The sequence below is a fragment of the Anthonomus grandis genome, chromosome 12 (assembly GCF_022605725.1).
Source record: "Anthonomus grandis grandis chromosome 12, icAntGran1.3, whole genome shotgun sequence".
In the NCBI taxonomy this organism is placed as follows: Eukaryota; Metazoa; Arthropoda; class Insecta; order Coleoptera; family Curculionidae; genus Anthonomus; species Anthonomus grandis.
Window position 1 is genome coordinate 5,071,424 of NC_065557.1, and position 20,960 is coordinate 5,092,383.

The following is a 20,960-nucleotide window of genomic DNA, read 5'->3' on the forward strand; positions in this document are numbered from 1 at the left end:
ACTCGCACCAACCTTTTCGGTCCTTCACGCTTAATATGGCGTCCCTCACGTGATTAATGACGACGTATTTCGAATCGGAATCCTCGCTAGCGGCCGTTTGGAGTATGTCGATGATTTTTTCCACTATAGAATTTACCTGGCATAGAAATGGGGTTTGCATTAATGACATGTTTGAGGTGTGGGTGGTTTTTTTTGCTCACCTCATCTTTGAGTTTTTCCTCGTAGTTTCTGTATAGTTTAAAAGCGGTTCTCATGAGGAAAATCGTGAGGAAAATGATGCCCAACAGGGCGAGGGAGTAGGCCGCGCTCGCCACGTAGTTGTAAAAGACGCACTTGTACGGCAGGTCCGGGTTAAGGATTAAAAGGCTGGTTACTTTTTTGTCTAGGTTGAAGATGACTTGTTCCTAAAGCAAATGTTGATTGTCAGCTTTTTTAAAAATGATTAAAAAGCTATCGAGGCTGTACTCAATTTTTGTCCAGGGAATTCAGTGCTAGAATTAGACGTTTGATGGTACTAACTCAAAAGCCAGAATGAAAACACGTTCTTAATATTTAAATACTCTTAATCTTGCAATTCTAATCATTGTTATTTTAATATGTGTATTATGTACTTAGTTGGTACATTTTACTTTAGTGTTTAGTTGTTTTTTTTCCTATTAACTTAGTATACTTTATATTACTTAGTATTTAGGTTGGTATCTGCAAGTAGCTTTTGGCTGTTGATACTGTGATTAAAGAAATAGATGGTACTCATTTAGTATCTTCAATCATCGTATTAATAAACCTGCAGCACCCCAATCTACCAAAGCAGCTTTGAATGGGGCTGATGGAGGCTTGCCATTGGAAAAGTGTAAGTTCTGCCCTAGATAAATTATAATAATTCATTTTATCAGAAATGTTGTTTTAAGCTTTTATTTATTAATGTTTTGTCAGAAAAAAAATAAGATTAATGAGCTGGATGACTTGGATAGAGCAATACCCCTTTGGAAAGACCAGAGTGCTCACAATAATTTGGGCGTGACCTCATCATATGTAGGCCTAACAAATATAGATACTTTGAGTGCATCAAATTTTCCAAATAACCTAAGTCGATAAATGCACACACAGCCTTAAGTCATACCATCCATGGACTTCTATAAGTTGATAAATACTGTTTAACTGAGGTAGATATGAATTATGTATTATTAGGCAAAATTCACACCGATCCCTTAGAAGGGCGTTTTGGCAAATATAGGCAATTAGCTGGTGGGCATTACCATATCTCTGTTCATCTACTATATGAATCAGAGAAGACGCTTGGAATTCAATCTATATTGTTACAAACATCTAAGCATTATGGAAATATTGATATTAACAATTTTTTTGAACCTGATTCTGAGAACCTGAGTGTTTTAAAGTCCGTAGTTTAAGTTATTCTGACCAGATTATTAGTGTGTTATCCAAAATCGTAATTGAAGACTCAGATACTGAAACTATAAAACCTGAGTGCCAGTTATAACTTATTTAAGTGGATATTGCTGCTATATCACTTTAAAAAAACATAAGTGCGATTTTTGTAAAGAAAATCTTACCTTTAACCATTACATTTAAAAAGCTAATCAATGAATTTGAAGAAATATTTCAGGAAATGTACAATAAAAAGTATTTTCATTGCCAATCGTCTTTTAATTATCTTATTAAATATAAACTTTTAACGCCTTTTAAGGAATGCAAAAACCATGCAAATACTTCAAATATTTTTCTTAGTAGCAGTGCTAACACATTTTTAAAAAATTCTTGCTCTAAACATAACAATAATCAAATGAGTAAAAATAGAAAAAGGAAATTAGAAACCTTTAATAAACATAGTGGAATATAGAGAATATACTTAGAGCTGACACTAAACCCTTGAAATTATGACACAATACCGATAATGACCTAAAAACAAACATAAATGATTTGCGGGTCACAATATTCCAATCTTCAAAACAAAGTCAATACCATTATGTATTTACTTTTTCTTTTTCTTTTATTTCAAAAATCACGAATCCGAGCGCAATTTTAGCCATCGTCATAACTATTGATTTTTCCCAATAATGACAACATACTAGATTTTTTTTTTAATAAAATTATTACAAATAATAAAATATTTAAGAAAAAACTAGTACTCATTGTAAGAAAAATTCAACAAAAAACAATAAGGGGTTTTTTGCTTTGAAATTTTGTTTTCCCAAAAAAAAAATCAAATGGGGTGCGAACAAAGGGTTCAGTTCACGTTCTGGCAGTCCTGTTTAAACCAGGGACCCTTAAGTATCATTCAGAAAATTCACATACTATGCTCATTTTACGTTAAAACTTCTGATGATTTATATACACGCGCTCCGGCCTTATTCTAAGAGGTATTGGATAGTGTTTTCTCTAGCTGAAAATCAAGAATTCGAGTTTTTAAAATCTCCAATATTCTGTCAACATCTGCCGAAAAAACTGTAAGGGTGATGGAGTTTCCATTTTAATAAACCAAACTTTAAAGAGTTTCACAATGTAAAAGATCTGTCCGTTCAGGGTCAAATTGAACTGCGTAGTGTACTTTGCAAACACTTAACCCTGTTAATAAAATTTTAGTTATTGGGGATTTTACCCGAAAAATAAACTTGAGTTCGATATCTCGGTTTCTATGGTCACTTCTTCTCACGCGGACATTTTATCCGATATTATATAGTTGACGTTCAACCAAAAATCTGCACCTGTATAAACCAAGGCTAAACGTTTATTTAACTATCATGTGTTGCTTGGGATTGCAGCCAAAATCCAGTTTTTGCTTTTTTCCACCAGAGATATTGCTGACGACTTGGCAAAATGCACCCAGTGCTAAATTTCTGGGTGTTCTGTTGGATCCAGGTCTAGACTGGGATGCTCATACCACCGATTTAATAGCAAATCTTTTAAGCAACACACTTTAAAACTGACTTTAATGCTGTGTTTCCACATTTATCACGCAAAAACTTGTATAGGCAACATATTATGTGCTTATGAGACTCAATCCTTAACACACTTTAATGCGATGATATTATAAAGAATCTTAAAATATCGATTAGTAAAATCTAACTTACCATATTTTTGGCCAAATCCTGTTCCCCAACGGCCCCGTTGTTATCGTCGGTCTGGGCCACGGCCAAACCCCACGCGGGGTTCGCGAAGATCATCACCTCCAAATTCCTTAAGTCCTCCCGGATCGTATACGGGTCCTTGATCGCGTAATTCGTCTGGCAAAAAGTGACGATTTCCGGTTCGGTCATGTGCGACTTAATTTTTGGATCGAAACATTTGTGGGCGACGGCACGTTTTTCCAGTTCCGGCCGGATGCTGTTCAGCAGGAACACGGCGTTTTGGGCTTTCTCCTCGGTCACGCAGTTCACCCCTTTTTTGTGTAGGGGATCGTGGGGATAGCAGAGGGGCGTCTTGTAACCTGGAACGCACACTACTAGTTATTTTCGTTGTACTTTTCAGAAGCATTATCTCAGTAGGACCAACCGTAAAGGCACGTTGTAATAAATACAGTGCATCCGTAAAGTAGCGGTTAAATTCAATAAAGATTAAATGGACCGTTTCTGGAAAAAATGCCCCATCGATTTTAATATTGGGAATTGGAGACCACCATTTTTATAATGTAGAAAGAACGCATTTTTTTACAAAGGATATGGTACAAATGAATAGTGGTTACATAAGCAATTTTGAACAAAAAATTATGATAAAATGTAAAATTAAAGAAATACCTATTTAAATTAAATCTTGGTATTTTAGTTGTTATTGTCAGTGTCAAAAAGTGAATGTATTTTGATGCAACTATTTGAAGTATTTTTACATTTGCAAGTGGTGTTTATTCTTTTTGAGAGGTGAAAGCAGTGTCATCCTGCGTTTTATTAGTAACTACACTTTATTACCTACTGTTATTGTATGAAATCAACCGAATGTAAAAGAAACGAAATGCTTTATGAAATGCTGAATATGCTTTACCCGGTCACAATATTCTAGATGAAGTTTTCTCCAAATCGTTGGATAGGTAGACGAGGGCTCATTGAATGGCCACCTAGATCGCCAGATTTAACTTACCTCGATTCTTTTTTATGGGGCATACTTAAAAAGTAAATTGTATGTCACTAAACCAGCGAGTTTACAAGATTTAAAAGATCAAATACGCCAGGAAATTAAAAATATTACTCCGGATGTCATTGGCAACGTTCAAAGAGAATTTTTAAATCGCCTTGTTTATTGTCAGGATTGTTAACGGTACTTAATTCGAACATTTAATTTAGATAAGTATTTCTTTAATTTTATATTTTATTCTCATTTTTCGTTCAAAATTGCTTATGTAACCACTTGTCATTTGTACCATATCCTTTGTAAAAAATGCGTTGTTTCTGATTCTGCGTTAAAAAATGGTGGTTTCCATTTAAAAAAACATATCGATGACGTCATATCTTTTTTTTGAGTCACCCTGTATATTTAATTTCCACGTAGAAAAACCATAAACCAATTATTAAAATCGACGTGTTCGAGAATTTTTTTCAGAAAAGATCCATTTCATTTTTATTGCATTTATGCGCTACTTTATGGATCCACTGTATATGAAAATACCAGGTTTTCCAAGGAAAACTACTCGGAGAGGAATTTTTTAAGTTTATTCCAGGCAGTTCCATCAACATATTTTTTATTTAATCCAGGTATTACGTCAGTGTTTGAATAAAATGGTTGTTTTTCATTTTTGTTTTTAATTTCAAAAAATTAAGACCATCATTTTTATGGTCTTATTATTAATCAACTATCAACCTCCCAAAGTGTTTTCCTACAATTGGCACCACTGAAATTTGTCAGAGTGACCAATATCGAAAGGACACAATCACGCAAAATGGCGGCCACCTAGTAGTAGTTATTTATTTTTCAATGGATTGACAATCCAGATATATTTATTAGGTTCGTGGTTGAAACCTCCCAAAAATGTTACACGAATGTTCTCTTGTAATGTAACTTTGTACTGCCTGGAATAAAAATGAAATCCTGCCAAGCATTAAAAGCGTTCTCATGTTCATAGCCATCTTTGTAGCAATTTTAGAATTTTATGTCATTATTTTCGTTAAAAACAAAATCCATGGTGGCATTTGAGAGTGGGAAAGGGATCAAAACGCCATTTTCCTTAAATTATCTTCTGACCTGACAATGACAGTTCTCAAATAACGGATGGATACCATCTTAGAAATCTAAAAAAATGACGGAGTGTTAGGGTAGGAAAGAAAGTTAAATTCGAAGAAATCTTTAATAAATTAAGAAATTGCTAAACTAGTGACTTATTCAACTACCTGGAATGTAAACAAAATTCTTCCAGGCAGTTAAAGTGTTGTAATAATCAACTTCCTGGAATAAAACCACAATTCTTGCAAATGCCATCTTGGCATAAAGAATGTAAAATATTACGTCACTATTTGGACAAAAAACAAAATCGCGACGCGTGTTAGAGAAGTAAACGGCTAAATTGATTTTCATAGCGTAGGCGTACCTAAGAGTGACACATAAATATCCTTTTAAAATTTATAATGACAGCTGTCAACCAAAAAATTCCCAATAGATGCCATCTTGTAAAAATTTCGCAATATTAGCTCATTATTCTGCTAAAAAACAAAGTGGAGGAACCAAACCCTTTAAAAACCCCCGTTTCTTTACTAAATATAGTTTTTGATCTAAGATTTATAAGCTTGATTAAATACTTACATTTTAACATAAATTAAATATTTAGGTTTATTTTTCTTAATAATTAAGATAAATATTATAACTCTTTTTTTTATCTTGAGATATTCTCATAATTTTTTGCATCATTATAGTGCAGTTCCTGAGAATGAATTTTAGGATAAGAATGTCATTCTAGGTTTAAAATTGATGTAGTTAGGGCTGTTTTTAGGTCCAAAAAAGCAATTCTCACTAAACAATTTCGTACGAGAACGATTCTTATACCTCAAAAACTATTTGAGTTAGAGGGAATTTCGTCCACCAAGTTCCCAGAGTCAGTTCATTTGAAGTTTTTAGAGCGATATTGCAAATACAAGATTTTTATTTAATAGCCGACATTTTTGTTCATAATTTGGAAACCACTTAAAAGATATTCTCATAATTTTTTGCATCCTTATAGTGGGAATCCTGAGGATGGATTTGAGGGTAAAAACGTAATTCTAGGTTAAAAATTACTGTAGCTTCGGCTGTTTTAGTTGGGCTAGTTTTTTTTGCTACTTTCCTTAACAAATTCTAACTTAACTTGAGAATATCTTAAGAAATAGAGGGCATATTCTTAAAAGGGTTTTGGTCCAAGAAAAGGCATTTCTTACCAAACAATTTCGTATGAGAACAATTCTTGGACCTCAAAAACTTTTTGATTTAAGAGGGAATTTTATCCAGCAAGGTCCCAGAGCTACCTAATTGTCGTTTATAGAACAACATTGGAAATACAAGATTTTTATTACATTATTTTTATTATTAAGGTAGAAGAATATTTTCGTTCATAGGTTACAAAAAAATAAAAGAAAATATAATTTTTAATTTTGTTATCATAATCCTAAAAAAAAAATAATAAGATATTCGGTACGCTGTTATCAGAACATGCCATTGATAAGCTAGCAATGGGTAAAATAGGAGACCAAGTGAAGTTAAAGCCTTAAATCAAATGAAATACTGCAGTAACTTTTTTTTTAATACCTACCTTTAAAATTCACTGAATATGTTACCGTTCATTGTTAAAAATAATAAAGCAACTGGAAAAAATCTCTTAATATTGTATCAAATGTAGGACCATAAACGCATAGTACATTGGATATTCTAATTTCTTTTATTTCAACTGATGACAATGCTACCAAGCACAGTACCGCCAATTTTAAAACACTGTGTAGAGTTAATCCAATTCCAGCTTTTTCCATGGTTTAAATGGTGGTTTGCGGATGAATACTACGAAAATGCCCCCCTTGTTCTTAACAAAAAAAAGTTACGTAATTTGCCAAAACAATCAATTTTTTTGTTGTTACATTATCAGGATCTAGTGAATCCGTATAAATCTTGATTGATCTAAAGATTCTGGTCTAGAAAAGATTCCACTGTATTTTTAGAAAATTGTAGTCCCACATTCACTTTGCTACATTTCGAATTACTCTCCCAAAACTAAGATATTTCACAATTATGCTAAAATGGCGAATATAACACCTCACATTGAAAATTACAGCCCAGTCTCCGATCTAAATACTTGGAATCAATTGATGGCAACCTTTTATAATACAATCTGAGTAAATCATCATGGATCTTGCCAAACAAATTGACAATGTTTTCAAGCTATATTGCTAATGCATTAAACAATAAGGTTCAGAACAAATATTTTGCCTTTATTGTCCTAAATATTTTGGAATTACTTTAAAGCGTTTTAGTTTAAATTAATACATCACTATTGAATGAATATACTATTTAATTATTGTTTAAGGAATTAGCCTTTTTCTACCAATAAATCAAATAAATGTACTTTGAGAATATCAAGAAGATATTTACGATTTAAAAAACGCAAACTTTAGTTAGTTCAAATGGTTTCTTTTTTCTGTATTGAAACCCCGAAAAAGCAATTTCAATTTTTATCCTATTAACCAAACATACCTATCACCTTTCAATAAGCAATAAATATTTCGGTCTGTAAAGGAACAACAGGAAAAGGAGTTAAAGGTGAAGAGAAATAAATAAATAAAAAAAAGAAACAAATTAACAGAGCAAAATATTTATTGTTTATTAAAACATGTGTCTACAGGCAGTATAAAAAAGAAAAACATTAAAACAAGACATTTAATTTCTAAAACTTACTGAACCGGCTGCAATTTCAAAATTCTCTCTCGGGAAGATTAACTCAATTGACAAGAGTTAATACCAGGGAGAAATTTAAAAGACAACCGATCCGTTCGCCTACTACGTCAAAATTTCGACTTAAAATACTAACTTTCACCAAAAGACATTAAAAAAAAAAAAAACACATTTAAATTTGAACCAAATTTCTTAGCCGACAGATCTTTCGATTATAATAATTAATTAGAATAGGGGTTGGTCTTACCGGAGGTGATGACCGAGGTGTCGGAGCGCATGCCCAAATAAACGACCGCTAAAACGAGGAAAAAGGCTGCGGCCACCACTAAAACCGCATAAGACACCAAATTGTTTTTGCCCTCGTTCGAGTTACGTCGGGTTTTGTAGTCGTAGGTCGGTTCGCGACCCCTCGTCGCCCTGAAGCTGAAAGAAAAAAACAGTTGTTAGCCCCAAAGGCAGTTCTCGAAGGAACTACTTAGATAGGGCGGTTTTCTGGATTTTTTTTCCAGGCAGTTGCGTAAGAAGCAATATATACTCTATGTCCAACTCTATGCCTTCTATTTTGTTTGCAGTTCTAGCATTGTTGGAAACACTATTTTATTTTTACCAATACCTAATAAATATATTGATATTCTGATAATTTAAACTCATGTTAAAGTTTACATCAATTGAAATTGATTCTACACTTAAAACTAAAAACTCGACAATATAAATAAAACAAATATAATTTATCGTTATTGTTTATGGCAGCCTGGGAGAATATTATTTTGAAATTTAGTGAATATATCTTCAAGGGATGAAAGTGATGACCATGTGATAGAGAGAGAGAGAGAAGAGATTTCAATTCCAAGTGCCTGGAAGAATATTTTAATTTCTTACAGGCAGTTGAATGTACTTAGGTACTATGTGATAGAGAGAGAGAGAGAGAGAAGAGATTTCAATTCAAGTGCCTGGAAGAATATTTTAATTTCTTACAGGCAGTTGAATGTACCTAAGTAGTACCATGTGAAAGAGAGAGAAAAGAGTGAAATAATATTTTATAAGAGAGAGAATATTTTAACTTAGACTGTTTGCTCTCATATAACGTAGCATTAGATTCTATAATTTCACCTTTGCATTAAAACACTGTCTTTTTTTTGCTTCCTTTACACTAGGACTTTCCCGAGGGACATATATTGCCTTTGAAAGGTATTGTGAACATCCTGGAAGCTGATTTAGAACAACACCTGATAAATGAAAATTGTGTTTTAAATACCTTATTAGCTAGTGAATTCATAGTTAACTGGGTGTTTATCTCTATCAAATGATAAGAAATGTTCTTTTATACACCTTTGGCAAGTCTTGGAATTTTTAATGGACCCCTTAATATTTCTCCAGTTCTTTCCACAAGAAGTAAGCCTAAAAAGAAAGTTTAGCTCGCATACCGAAGAAACGAACAAATTCTAGGTTCACGAAGTACATACATAATAGCTTCAATTTAAAAACAAAAGTTTTAGTCGCGTAACTAAAATATATTCAACAAGGTGGCACGTGTTTCGAAGTAAAAGTTTTCGAAGCAGTTTTGAAGTAAAATAAAAATACAGTTTTAACCTAAATGCGTTAGAAAGCTTAAAAACTAGAACAGCCACTAACACAACCTGGAGAGAAAATTGAGACTTGCATATTATTACAGACAACAACAAATAATCAATTATGATTAACCTCAAGTTAAATATTTAGAAGTATACCTGGATCAAAATTTTAATTTTAATAAACATATAGAATATATTATATTACAGTAGTGACCAAAAGTAGATAGACAAAGTATTATTTTCATATAATTGTTTAAAGATTTACCCACAGGTGCCCTAGATTTTAAATTATTGTTATTTGTAAGGCGGTCTATAAAAAGATACCAATAAATTTCAGTTAAATATTTTGCTTGCTATCAGATAAAGCAATAATATAAATATAGCTGGTCAAAGGTAGATAGAAAAAAACAATTTTGGAATTATTTTTTTGTCTAGATATTTATAAAATAAAATTAGTATAGTATTGCTTCTCTTTAACTCAAGGTGCAACATGCCACGCGGAATTAGATTCTCTCTTGAATTAAGACAACGCATTATTAATGCATATCGCGCGGGTGATCGTCAAATTGATATTGCTCGTAGATTTGACGTTTGGGCAATTATCAAAAGATATGAAAGGACAGGATCATTAGAGCCAAAAAATAAATCTGGTCGACCAAAAAAAAAATGGACATTAGAGCTGTACGCAAATTACCCAGAATAACCCTTTCATGACTTCTCGTCAAATTCAGATAGAATTACAGGCTCTAGGGATTTGTCGTGTGTCCTCAAGGACTGTAAGGCGAAGGTTGGTAGAAGAGAATCTATTTGCACGTAGGTCAGCAAAAAAACCATTACTTTAAAAAAAGAATCGCTTAGCCCGATTGGAATTTGCCCGTCAGCATATACACTGGACAAAGCATGAATGGAAACGTGTTTGCTGGAGCGACGAATCGAAGTTTAACTTATTTAATTCCGATGGAATTCAATATGTTAGACGTCCTTCTGGCCAGCGTTTGAATCCCAAGTACACAAAACCCACAGTTAAGCATGGAGGTGGATCAGCGATGGTTTGGGGTTGCTTCTCAGGTTATGGAATGGGCACGTTACATCACATAAAGGGCATAATGGACAGGCTTATGTACAGGGATATTCTCAAAGATGTTATGTTGCCCTATGTCGAAGACAATTTACTATTGAGATTCCAATTCCAGCAAGATAGTGACCCGAAGCATTCCTCCAAAATTATGAAGCAATTTTTCGAAGAAGCAAAAATACCAGTTTTAAAATGGCCATCCCGGTCACCCGATCTTATTGCCATCGAAAATTTATGGGAAATTGTAGATCGTGATATTAGGGATACAAACTATTGAAATAAAGGTGAATTATTGGAACGGTTGCAACAGAAATGGAAAAATATTGGTTTTAAACTCATAGACAATCTTATTGAATCAATGCCACATAGATGTCAGGCTGTAATAGACAATAATGGGTATTTTACAAAATACTAATATTGTAGATGGTTTAGTTTGTAATTTAAAAAAAATACTTCGAAAAAAAAAAAGAGTATTGGTTATTTTTGTCTATCTACTTTTGTCCAGTGTATATTTAGTTATTTCTTATTATTTACCAAATTAGATAACATTTTATTATTTTTATACATGTTTATGTTGCCTATAATATACTTAAATATCTTTATTACAGAATTTTTATTTCCTTTAATTTTTTTAAAAAACCATTTGCCTATCTACTTTTGGATATTACTGTATGTTCAATTTCCATTGTTGCCAATCTTAAAGATAGCTTTTTGTATGAAATCTTGGCAAACATTCCTTATCCATTAGTGGCTTACCTTGTCTAAAAGAATATTCTTTATTTATTTTTATTTATCAAAAACAAATAGGATGTTAACAGGTTGAAACCCAAAGGAACATCCACAAATTACAATTTTCAGGTGTATTTAACTCATACAAAATTAAAAAATAATACAAGAGCAGAAATACAATAAAGTTTCTAATTTTGTGTTTTTGTTAATTGAGCAAGGATCTCTGATTCTCTTCTTAAACATAGAGAGAGAGAGGCAAAATAAATCTGCAAAAAAAATTTGGCGAATTCCTTGCTACATTGGTTCTATACAAACAGACTGGAAACAAATAAGAATTTCGAAAATTTCATTATGTAAAACCTTTGCTAAGTCCAAAAATTATTACTAAAGTTTATTTTTATTAATAGTACTGTAAATAAACTTTGTTACTCCATAAAGTGCGTCGAAAACCAAACTGCTTGAATGAAAGTCCTTGTCAAATCCAGGCAGTTGTGCAAGAAAATGAAAATTATTATTTCCAGGCAATTGCAGAACTTAAAAACATTATTTCCTAGCACTTGAAAATGATTGTCAGGCGGTAAAAAAGAAGTAGGCGAAGGTGACATTGAGGGCCTGGAAAAAGAAACTTTGGGTCTTATTCCTGACAACAAGAAAATAGAAGTGATTTCCACATAAATGAAGCATGACTGCCAAGCAGTTAATGAGCTGGAAATTAAGCAATAAAAGAAATAATTGAACATGGCCTGAATCAAGGACATTTTTGCATTGAATGCCTGGAAAAAGAAACCGTTTACTTTGAAAATGATTTTTGAGAACTGAGATTATTACCGCGCACAAATGCACATGATTTGTGTATTTTGTGTTATCGGCCACTACGGTCGCGCTGTAGTCCTTTTTGTCCTCGGGTTATATAGTATATAGTTGTAAAATTAATTGTGTATAATTTGTATATATTTGGCAAATAAAGAAATTTGATTGATTGAATTAAGGGGCGCACCTAAGAAATAAAATAATGAATGAACTTTCAATATGAGACATAAGAAAAATGATCCGACCCAAGTGCAAGAAATAAATTGAAATTTCAACTTAAATTGTACGGATTTCAACTGTTTAAAAAACGGAAAATTTAAATTTTTATCGATCGAACAAAATATACCGAAAGCACTTACTTGGTCAGGTAAGACCGTCCGTAAGAAGCGCCATTGGTATCGTGCTCCTTCACCAAATCATTCTTACTGTCATAGTCTCCTCCTTTTTTAGCGCTGCTCAGAGCCGTCAACTTCCTGGTGAAATTGCTCAGGAAGGGCGTGTCCTTATCCTCCAATCGAGTCCCAGCATTGACCCCCGGCGATGTTGTAGCATAACCGGAGGATCTGGATTCATATGCTATACATAAAAAAAAACTATCAGACTTTTTGACCATAAACCTTTTTTAAATGTTATGTGTGATACATCGTTGTAATTTTCGTTAAATAGGCTTTCATACCCAGGGTGTAGTTTTTTACGTTCCATATAAAAAATAAAAGTTGATGATGATAATTCAGAGAGGAAACGTCGGATTTAAACTATTTATACATCAAAATGTGAAGCGCAAAAAGTGCCTTCGGTTTTTTGCTATCTGTTAAAATAGAGCTGGTAAAAAATAAAAACCGTTTTGCCAAATTTCGTTTTTTTTCGGATATCTCTAAAAGTATTTGGAATTTTAAAATCGTTGAAACTGTATTTAATTTAGGATCCAATTGCGCAACTTTTCTCTAATTTAAGCGACCTCGTATCTCCTACCGTTTCCGAGATTCTTGGACACCCTATATATCATGATATATATCCTTCGAACCCTGATTCTAAGCAATCATTAAATTCATTAATATTTATTAGGAGTTTTAAATCATCCATATAGGGAAGACATTTACAGTATTTAATTTTTTTTATAAAAGGTAAAAGATTTGACACAAACAGATTTGTGATGCTGTAGATTTTGTGTTTTTACCTTTTATAAAAGTGTATGACCAGCATCTTTGGGATAATGGATGAATTTTTCGAGTTTAATTTAATAATAAAGTAGACGAAAACAAAGAAAACACAAAGTCGCGGTCTCACAACATACCATAATCACAGGCTACAATATAATGGTAGCCATTATTTTTTTTAAAGCAACCTGCATCTTTGTCTGATTACATATTTGAACGAAAAATTATAATTAGTCTTCATATAACAGTGTGATTTAAATACGATTACAATATTCTAAAAAAAAAATTAAAATATATAATGCGGCACCATTAATATAAGATTAGTCAAAACTGGCTTTGATAGACTTGCCCATTTTATAATAGATACTATATTTGTGATGCTGTAGATTTTGTGTTTTTACCTTTTATTAAAACTAGCACTTTTGCCTAGGCGATATAATGGTATTTGAGATTTCAGAGAAGACTTAGTATTGATACTCTTGAGGATGTTAGTTGAGGAAATTAGACGTGATTTGAAGATATTAGGAATGATGTTTTTCAGATAAGTCAAGATGGTAAATCCAAAGAAGGTTATAATGCAGCAATAAGTCGGACCTCCAAGCCACAATATCTTAAAATATTTGTGGAAAACGTTTGAAGAATTGTTTATGAGAAAATGTCAAATGTTTTATTCAAGAAAATTATGGTTTTAAAAAAAAATTCTTTAGGCAGTGGATCCTTTTTCAGCCTCCAATTCAATGCTGAATTCAAGGAACACAAAGATGTAACCTATCATATCCTATAAGATTATGGGCTTGCCAAAAGATTATTTTTATGCTGATCAAACTGTTAAGGATCTCACTCATTTAGGTAATAGTATCTAAATAATATTCTTCAGGTAGTGGATGTTACTTTCCAAGGCAACAGTTAAATATATTTCAACTAGAAAACTAATTTTGTGAAAATTAAAAAATTAAACACTTTATTTTTGGCTTTATTTTTTAAAACACCCTGTGGTGGATTTTATTAAGTTATCATCCAAAAGCTGTTGCAATCGTGTTTTATTATTTTATGCCAAATAATCCGCATCAATCTTTTTTTCTTGCTTCAAGATTAACCCATGGCATTTAAATACGCTTCAGAGTACGCAACTTTTTTCTAATTTAACCTAAGCTGTAACTTCTGCTTAGGATCCTTATCTTGGACACCACATATGTTACTATGATTGTAAACTATTGTAATGCTATTTATTAAATTCTAATAAATGTATTATTATTATTATTTATAAACCGAAAAAGTCTAATAACTCACCCGGAGTGGCTCCTAAACTCAACCGGGATCGGATCTGATTTAGCCTGTCCGCCGCATAATCGGACGCCAACGAGCCAGATAAGACTCCGACCTCCCCGAAAGTAGTCGAGGTGTGTCTCCCGGGCGAAGAACCGGCCCCAAACGACACGTTTCTGGTGGTACTATAACTCAGATCATCAGTGGATTTAGCCGGTGAGTACCGGGAGAACGAGGCACTTTTCACCGGCGAGCTTCTCCTGTTAAACTCCACCTCGTCATTGTACGAATCGTTAGTAAAACTCTTCTCCGGTTTGTTGCTGGATGCGACGATATCCGACTCGGAATCTGACCCGGTATCGAAATCGTCTCGCACGGATTTTACTATTTTCGAGGAGCGGGTGGTCGTGGTGCTTTTGATCACCTTTTTAGGGCTCGAACTGACCACGTCGGGTTCCATAACGACCGTTTTACGGGTCGTTTTTGCCGTGGAACTCGATGCGGGCGCGGCCATGGTGACCCGTCTATTCTTTTGCAGTTTGCTCTTTATTTCTGTGTCGCTTTCCTCCTCGCTGGAGTACCTGTCAGATATATATATAGGTATATAAAAATAATAAACGATCATTATACAGTGCCCAAAAAAGTCTGGGAAAATATTTTTTACAGGTAAACGAATGTGTCTTGCTCAAAAAGGAATTAAAATCACTTTTATTATCCAGGGCATATTATAGCCTTGACGATTTTTTTAATGATACCTTTTAACCTGTGCTCTAACATCATTTTAGTGTTTTAGTTTTGTTTCCTGTTAAATAATTTAATTTACTTCTAAATTCTGTTTTATTGACAGCTTTACTTATTTTTTAACGAAATTTATCAAAAAGATGCTTGTTTTTTTCTCAATCTGTTTTGTTATGATTAATTTTGGTAATGTCTGTAAATTTTATGGTAAAGTGTTTTAGATGTTATGTTTGTTTGAAATTTGAAATTTAAAGTGAATTTGGAATTTTTTAGTTTTTAGGATGCTTGTACACAAGATTTTGTTGTCTTACGTAATATAGCACATTTTCTTTCTTTCTGTTTTGCAAAAAAGAGCTATTAGAGTCATATGTGTTATAAGTCTCCACAGGACTCATGCAGACCCCTATTTAAAGATACTTCCTTTGTGTTGCTAGTTTATTGTTGAGTCTGTTTGCCTAATATATAAAAAATATAATTCATATCTTGTAGATAATGGATCTTCAAAACATTACAATACTCAATAATTTATTCCTGTTATCACATATACAGTTTACATATGTCAAAAAAGATAAAATAATATTAATTGAAAAGAAACTACTTAAAAGGGTTTGTTAATTACAAGCAATATTTTTCACGTAAGATACATACTAAAACAAAAGATACAAAAAGGTTAAGAATAATGGCACTTACAACATGTTAAAATCTGAATTAAGATACTCGTCAAAAGAATAGAACGCATTGTTTATGAGATAATGCTTAAAATCTTTAATTGCTAAAACCTTAGTCATATTTGTTAATACTAATACATTGAAAAACTTAATAGCCCAGTACCCTGGGCCATCCTGACACCTTCCCAGATGTCAATAGGCAGGTACCAAATTCAAATATATTTATTCTCTAACAGGAATCTAATCCTAATCACTAAGATAACATATCAAAATATAAGTAATAACAATTCAGATATCATGAAAAACAATAATCATAAAATATGTTCAAGAAGAAAAAAAATATATAAGAGGCATATTAACTAAATAGGTTTACAATATTATTTAAGAATAATTTTTTTAAATGATGAGAAGACATATTAAACAGATTGACATCCAGATTCAAATGAATCAAGTTAAACCAAAAGCATCCTCTGTATAAAGGCTCTTTCTTTGCTAAATTTGTGATATATATTTGTAAGTAAAAAATGTTTTGTCTTCTTGTATTAATGTAAGACACAACAAAGTGTAGAGCTGCTAGAAATTCTGGGCAGCTAATACGACAATTTGAAAAGAGAAAGCAAACCTGCACAAATGGTTTCCTGATGAAAGGAAAGCATATTGAATCCGCTAAGTAACAAGTGCTGATCGTATCCTTGTTCAGGATAAATTCCATCACTTTTAAAAATGATATGTTTCAGAAATGTGAACAGCATAGTTTAGATGGCAGATGTTTTGTTTAATAAGATTAAAGCTTTAAAGTTATTTTCAATTCCTCATTCTTCAAATTCCCTGCATATATTGCAATATATATTTGAACACAATTTAACCTCATCTCTGCCAAATGTTACAATTTCCTTAAGAGCACTCTTAACTCTACCAGTATCTGCTGCTTCTGGGGAGAGGTCATTTTCAAAATTAAAAATAATAAAATTATTTTTTCGATCAACTATGCACCAGAGTGGAGCCGCATAAAGTAATCGCGATTTTATTAGGGAACCAAGAGATTTTAAACATGACTTTATGAGGCTATCGATATGATTGCAAAAATTAAGATTCATGTCAATATTGACACCAAAATCACGAACATAATCACAGTTAGAAAGAATTGTACCATTTAGTGTATAGTCAAAGCTAATTTCATTTTTTTAGCAAAAAATTGACATCTTTTTACACTTTTCAATATTGAGAGGAAGCCTAGGAGAAGAAGGAGAAGGAGTTTTCAATTGATATTTCGAAAATAGTTCAAGATTGATATAGGGTGTTATACCAATGAATTGTGTTTAGAATTTATCATAGAATCCATTCCAAATGCATTAATAAATGGGGTGGTATATTTAAACAGATGAAGTTCACAGCTGCCTACGTCTTTTTGACGCCCCCTGTATATTCATCAGAAATCTGAAAACATGTAAAAAAATAAAAGAGAATTGACCATTGTGTCCGAGCTTTTTTCAACCAAGTAATTCGTTAATCTGTAAAATTTATTTTTCCTGACTTTTTGGACACACTATACTTATGTATATCATCATATTATTATATATACATAACAACAATATTATGGATATATAAGTCAGTCTTTCTTGCTATTAATAGTTGTATTAAAATCATCCAAATTCTTAAAACCCCACCAACAATGTGTGTATCAACGAGAAAGTGAAATAAAGCAGTATACAGGTCTTTTTTACATATTTACATACCTGCCCAGGGAGCGTCTTCCATCACTGGAACCGACCTTGTTCTTGTTTTCTAACAGCAGTTTCAGCTTCTTCGTCATCACTTTTCTGGTGGTGCCGGTGATGGGCATCACCGGAAAACCGAACTCCAGCAGTTTGGTGCGGAGTTCCGCGTCGGTGAGTTTGTCCACGTCAACCATCTGGAAATTTAAGGAGTGTTAGGGGTTCTAAGACATGCAACTGTCTGGATAATTAAATACTTTTGGAATCAATTGAACATGACTCTTTCGAGTTAATTGAAGAAAAGCTTGATAATGTCTTCAATAGTCTGGAAAAGGACAATTTTTGTGCCTTTCAGGCAGTCGAAGGAGTTAATAATTTTAAAAAGGACTCTTATGCAGTATGCAACTGCATGAAGCATTGGTGCTCTACAAACCATTTCGTCCTAAATGAAGACATGACTGTTCAAATACATTTCTGCAAAAATGTTTCTCGGGCTAATCTATGTACTATATATGTCTAATGTACCTTCTTCCATTTATGTTATGGTTGGTTGTAATGAAATTTCTGCAAATTTACTAAAATACTGTGTGAAGGAGATTGCAGGTTATATAATCAATATGGCATCTTCCCAGACAAGTTAAAGTTAGCCCTGGTAAAGCTTTTGTAGAAGAAAGGTGATAAATATTTAAATGAAGTCTTGTCAATATTTTCTAACATGTTTGATATTGCCATATGTACAAGGCTTATTCACTTCTTTTATACTGAAAAAGTTATTCAAAGCATGGTAATCTTAGAGGCAGATCTGTTGAAACCAGAACCTATAATTTTGTCAAGAACATTTTTAATGGTTGGGAGAATGGATAGAAAGGGAATATTCTTAGACCTGACCAAAGCATTCAAACATATAAAAGTTAGAGAAGTATGAGATATATGAGCCTCCTTTAAGGTGGCAAAGATCTTACATATCAGATAGGTAAAGGAATTTTTTCCTGATGAGGACTACCTTTTCCTTGGTATTCTTTAGAGAAATGTGCTGGATCCCATTTTATTTATTCTTTATGTAAATATTAACTTAGCCAGCAAAATACTTAATGATGCAACATATCTGGTAATCTTCACTGATAATTGAAATCTTCTTGTAGTGGCTTTAACACTTTCAGAGCTCCTCCATGTCTCTTCTGATTGATGGAAAACTCCAGCATTGATTTATAGAAAAAAAAATATTTTAAACACCATGAAAAAATGAAGTATCCTAGAGGAAGTATTGATAATTGATCAAACTGTAATGCTATCAAACAACACCAGATTTTTAGGGATTTAGGTATGTCTATCAGAATCTTGATTGGATGGATCATTTGGTAGGTGTTTGCAGGAAGATCAACACTGCCTGTTATTCCTTAAGAGTTATGATAGGATACCTAATGTTTACTCAGTATCAAGGTATGGCATCATTTTCTGGGGTAGAAGCATAAATGCAAATTGAGCCTTTATTTCACAGAAAAGAGCAATCCGAACTATGCTTCATTTACAACAGAATCACTCATGTTTAGACAATTGGGTTTACTTATATTGACTGGCCTGTTTATATGCGAGTGCTTACTATTTATGTTGCAAAACAGGGAAAAGTTTTAGCAATTTGAGCCATTTCACTTTAGATATACAGGCATTTAAATAAGCAATAAATAAGCATAAAGCAATTTTCCCATTCATAGGCTACAAAAAGAGAGCCACTTAAAATTTTTAAACATGTTGCCTGATGTACAGTACAAAAAATTCCAAGGTCCTTGTTTTACCAGACATTGAGTACTTACTCCATTAAATTTTATTTAATTAATTTTCTAATCAAACTCAAAAACTCTCGATCATCCATGTATCCACAGTCAAAATGGAAACAGGAATACAGAAACACAATTATAAATTAAGATCCTTAACCCAAAGTTTTGTTATACTATCTACTATTTAATAATTGTATATTATTCAAAATTCTCTAAATATTAATCATAAGAAAAACCAGAAAAAGTTCAAAAGTAAATCATTGTTTATTCATATTATTTTGTTAACTACACATAAGCTCATTTTATAAAAACAGGTTCATAGAAAGGACAATTAAATTGGGGAGGGTCTGACATGTTAGTTTTACTTAGTACTAAAAATAATTTAATAGATCGAATGAGGGACTTTACCAAATAGTTAGAGAAAGATATAAAGTAAGGGCTTTCAAATTTAGATAATGTCTTTTCTGCTTTAAGCAAACTCGGCCAAATCAGAGTTAGTTAGGAATGATGTCTTTTAAAGATGTGTAAAGGTATTTGGGCAAAGTTACAATATGATATTTATAGGTAAAATAAATAACCAGTTAGTGCCAAAACATAAAATTTTATGCTATAGAAAGTTTCTCCACTATTCCTGTAAGAGAATGTAAGAAAAAGTAAGAGATAAAATTGTAAAAGATACAATCAACTAACAACAATGGTCGTTAGTAATAATTTGTGATTTCTTTATTATAAGACAGTTCTGACTCTTAGTTGTAAGCCCTATTCATGTGTTTATCCAATTTAAATTTAATCCATGTTTTTATTCTTAAATTTTATAATCTTAGCCTGTCAAAAATTGACATTTATGTACTATAACATTAGTATTTATTAATTTTTTAATTTGTCAACTTATCAACATCAAAAATATAACTTTTTGAAGATTTTTGCACAACTCACTTTACTGTTGAATCAATTTCATTAGGAAAATCATATTTTATCTTCAGGCATGTAAAACTAAACTGTGGGTCATGAAACCTCTCGGAACCCTTTCCACTGACTCATTGGAACCACTAAAACCATCTCAAACTGAATTCTAAGTAGGGCACAGCACACTCTCCACAGTAAATTAATGTTGGCATAAAAACTGATTTGAGGCTTATAATGCCTTGCTTGAAGGGGCTAATAAAGAACCTGTTATAGTGAGGTTACTCCCATATAGAACCCTAACCTCAATTATCAAACATTCCTCCTACACTATCTAAACTATACTTAAACACATTAGGAACTAAAAAACTACACTTACCTTGTCCTTAAATTAAACAATCGCTTCTTTTAAATCAAAAATTCAACCTATATAAGCCGCATTTAAAACAGGCGGCAAAGCCCCTGGCACTGTTCAACACCTTCTGAACGAATCGGCGTTTTCGGCACCGAAATTAAGGAATCCCTGCGTTATGGCAAAGTGAAAATATGAAAAGATAATCGGGGGACCCGATGAACTTAATTAATAACGGAATTTTTAAATTAAAATCGTGAAAAATCAACAGATAAGCGAAGCCGAGACACGCAACGTTACCATAAATAGGAATGACGGCAGTAGTACAAGATGGCGGCAAATGGACGCGC

General features: G+C 32.6%; 1 protein-coding gene across 2 annotated transcripts in view; it reads right to left on the bottom strand.

The window, feature by feature from the left end:
• LOC126742909 (LEM protein 2-like) overlaps nt 1-20,943 on the bottom strand; it is a 40,171-nt gene extending 19,228 nt beyond the window's left edge. The window contains exons 1-8 of one of the 2 annotated variants that reach the window (XM_050449770.1): nt 20,638-20,937; nt 17,602-17,777; nt 14,484-15,040; nt 12,396-12,612; nt 8,099-8,274; nt 3,090-3,445; nt 201-404; nt 13-136 (exon numbers count right to left, since the gene is read on the bottom strand). In XM_050449770.1, coding sequence (XP_050305727.1) covers nt 13-136; nt 201-404; nt 3,090-3,445; nt 8,099-8,274; nt 12,396-12,612; nt 14,484-15,040; nt 17,602-17,777 — 1,810 coding nt within the window. In that variant the 5' untranslated portion in view covers nt 20,638-20,937. Of the gene's footprint in view, nt 1-12; nt 137-200; nt 405-3,089; nt 3,446-8,098; nt 8,275-12,395; nt 12,613-14,483; nt 15,041-17,601; nt 17,778-20,637 lie in introns of both variants that reach the window. The other variant, XM_050449769.1, reaches the window with a different exon arrangement.
• Between the last annotated feature and the right edge of the window lie 17 nt (nt 20,944-20,960).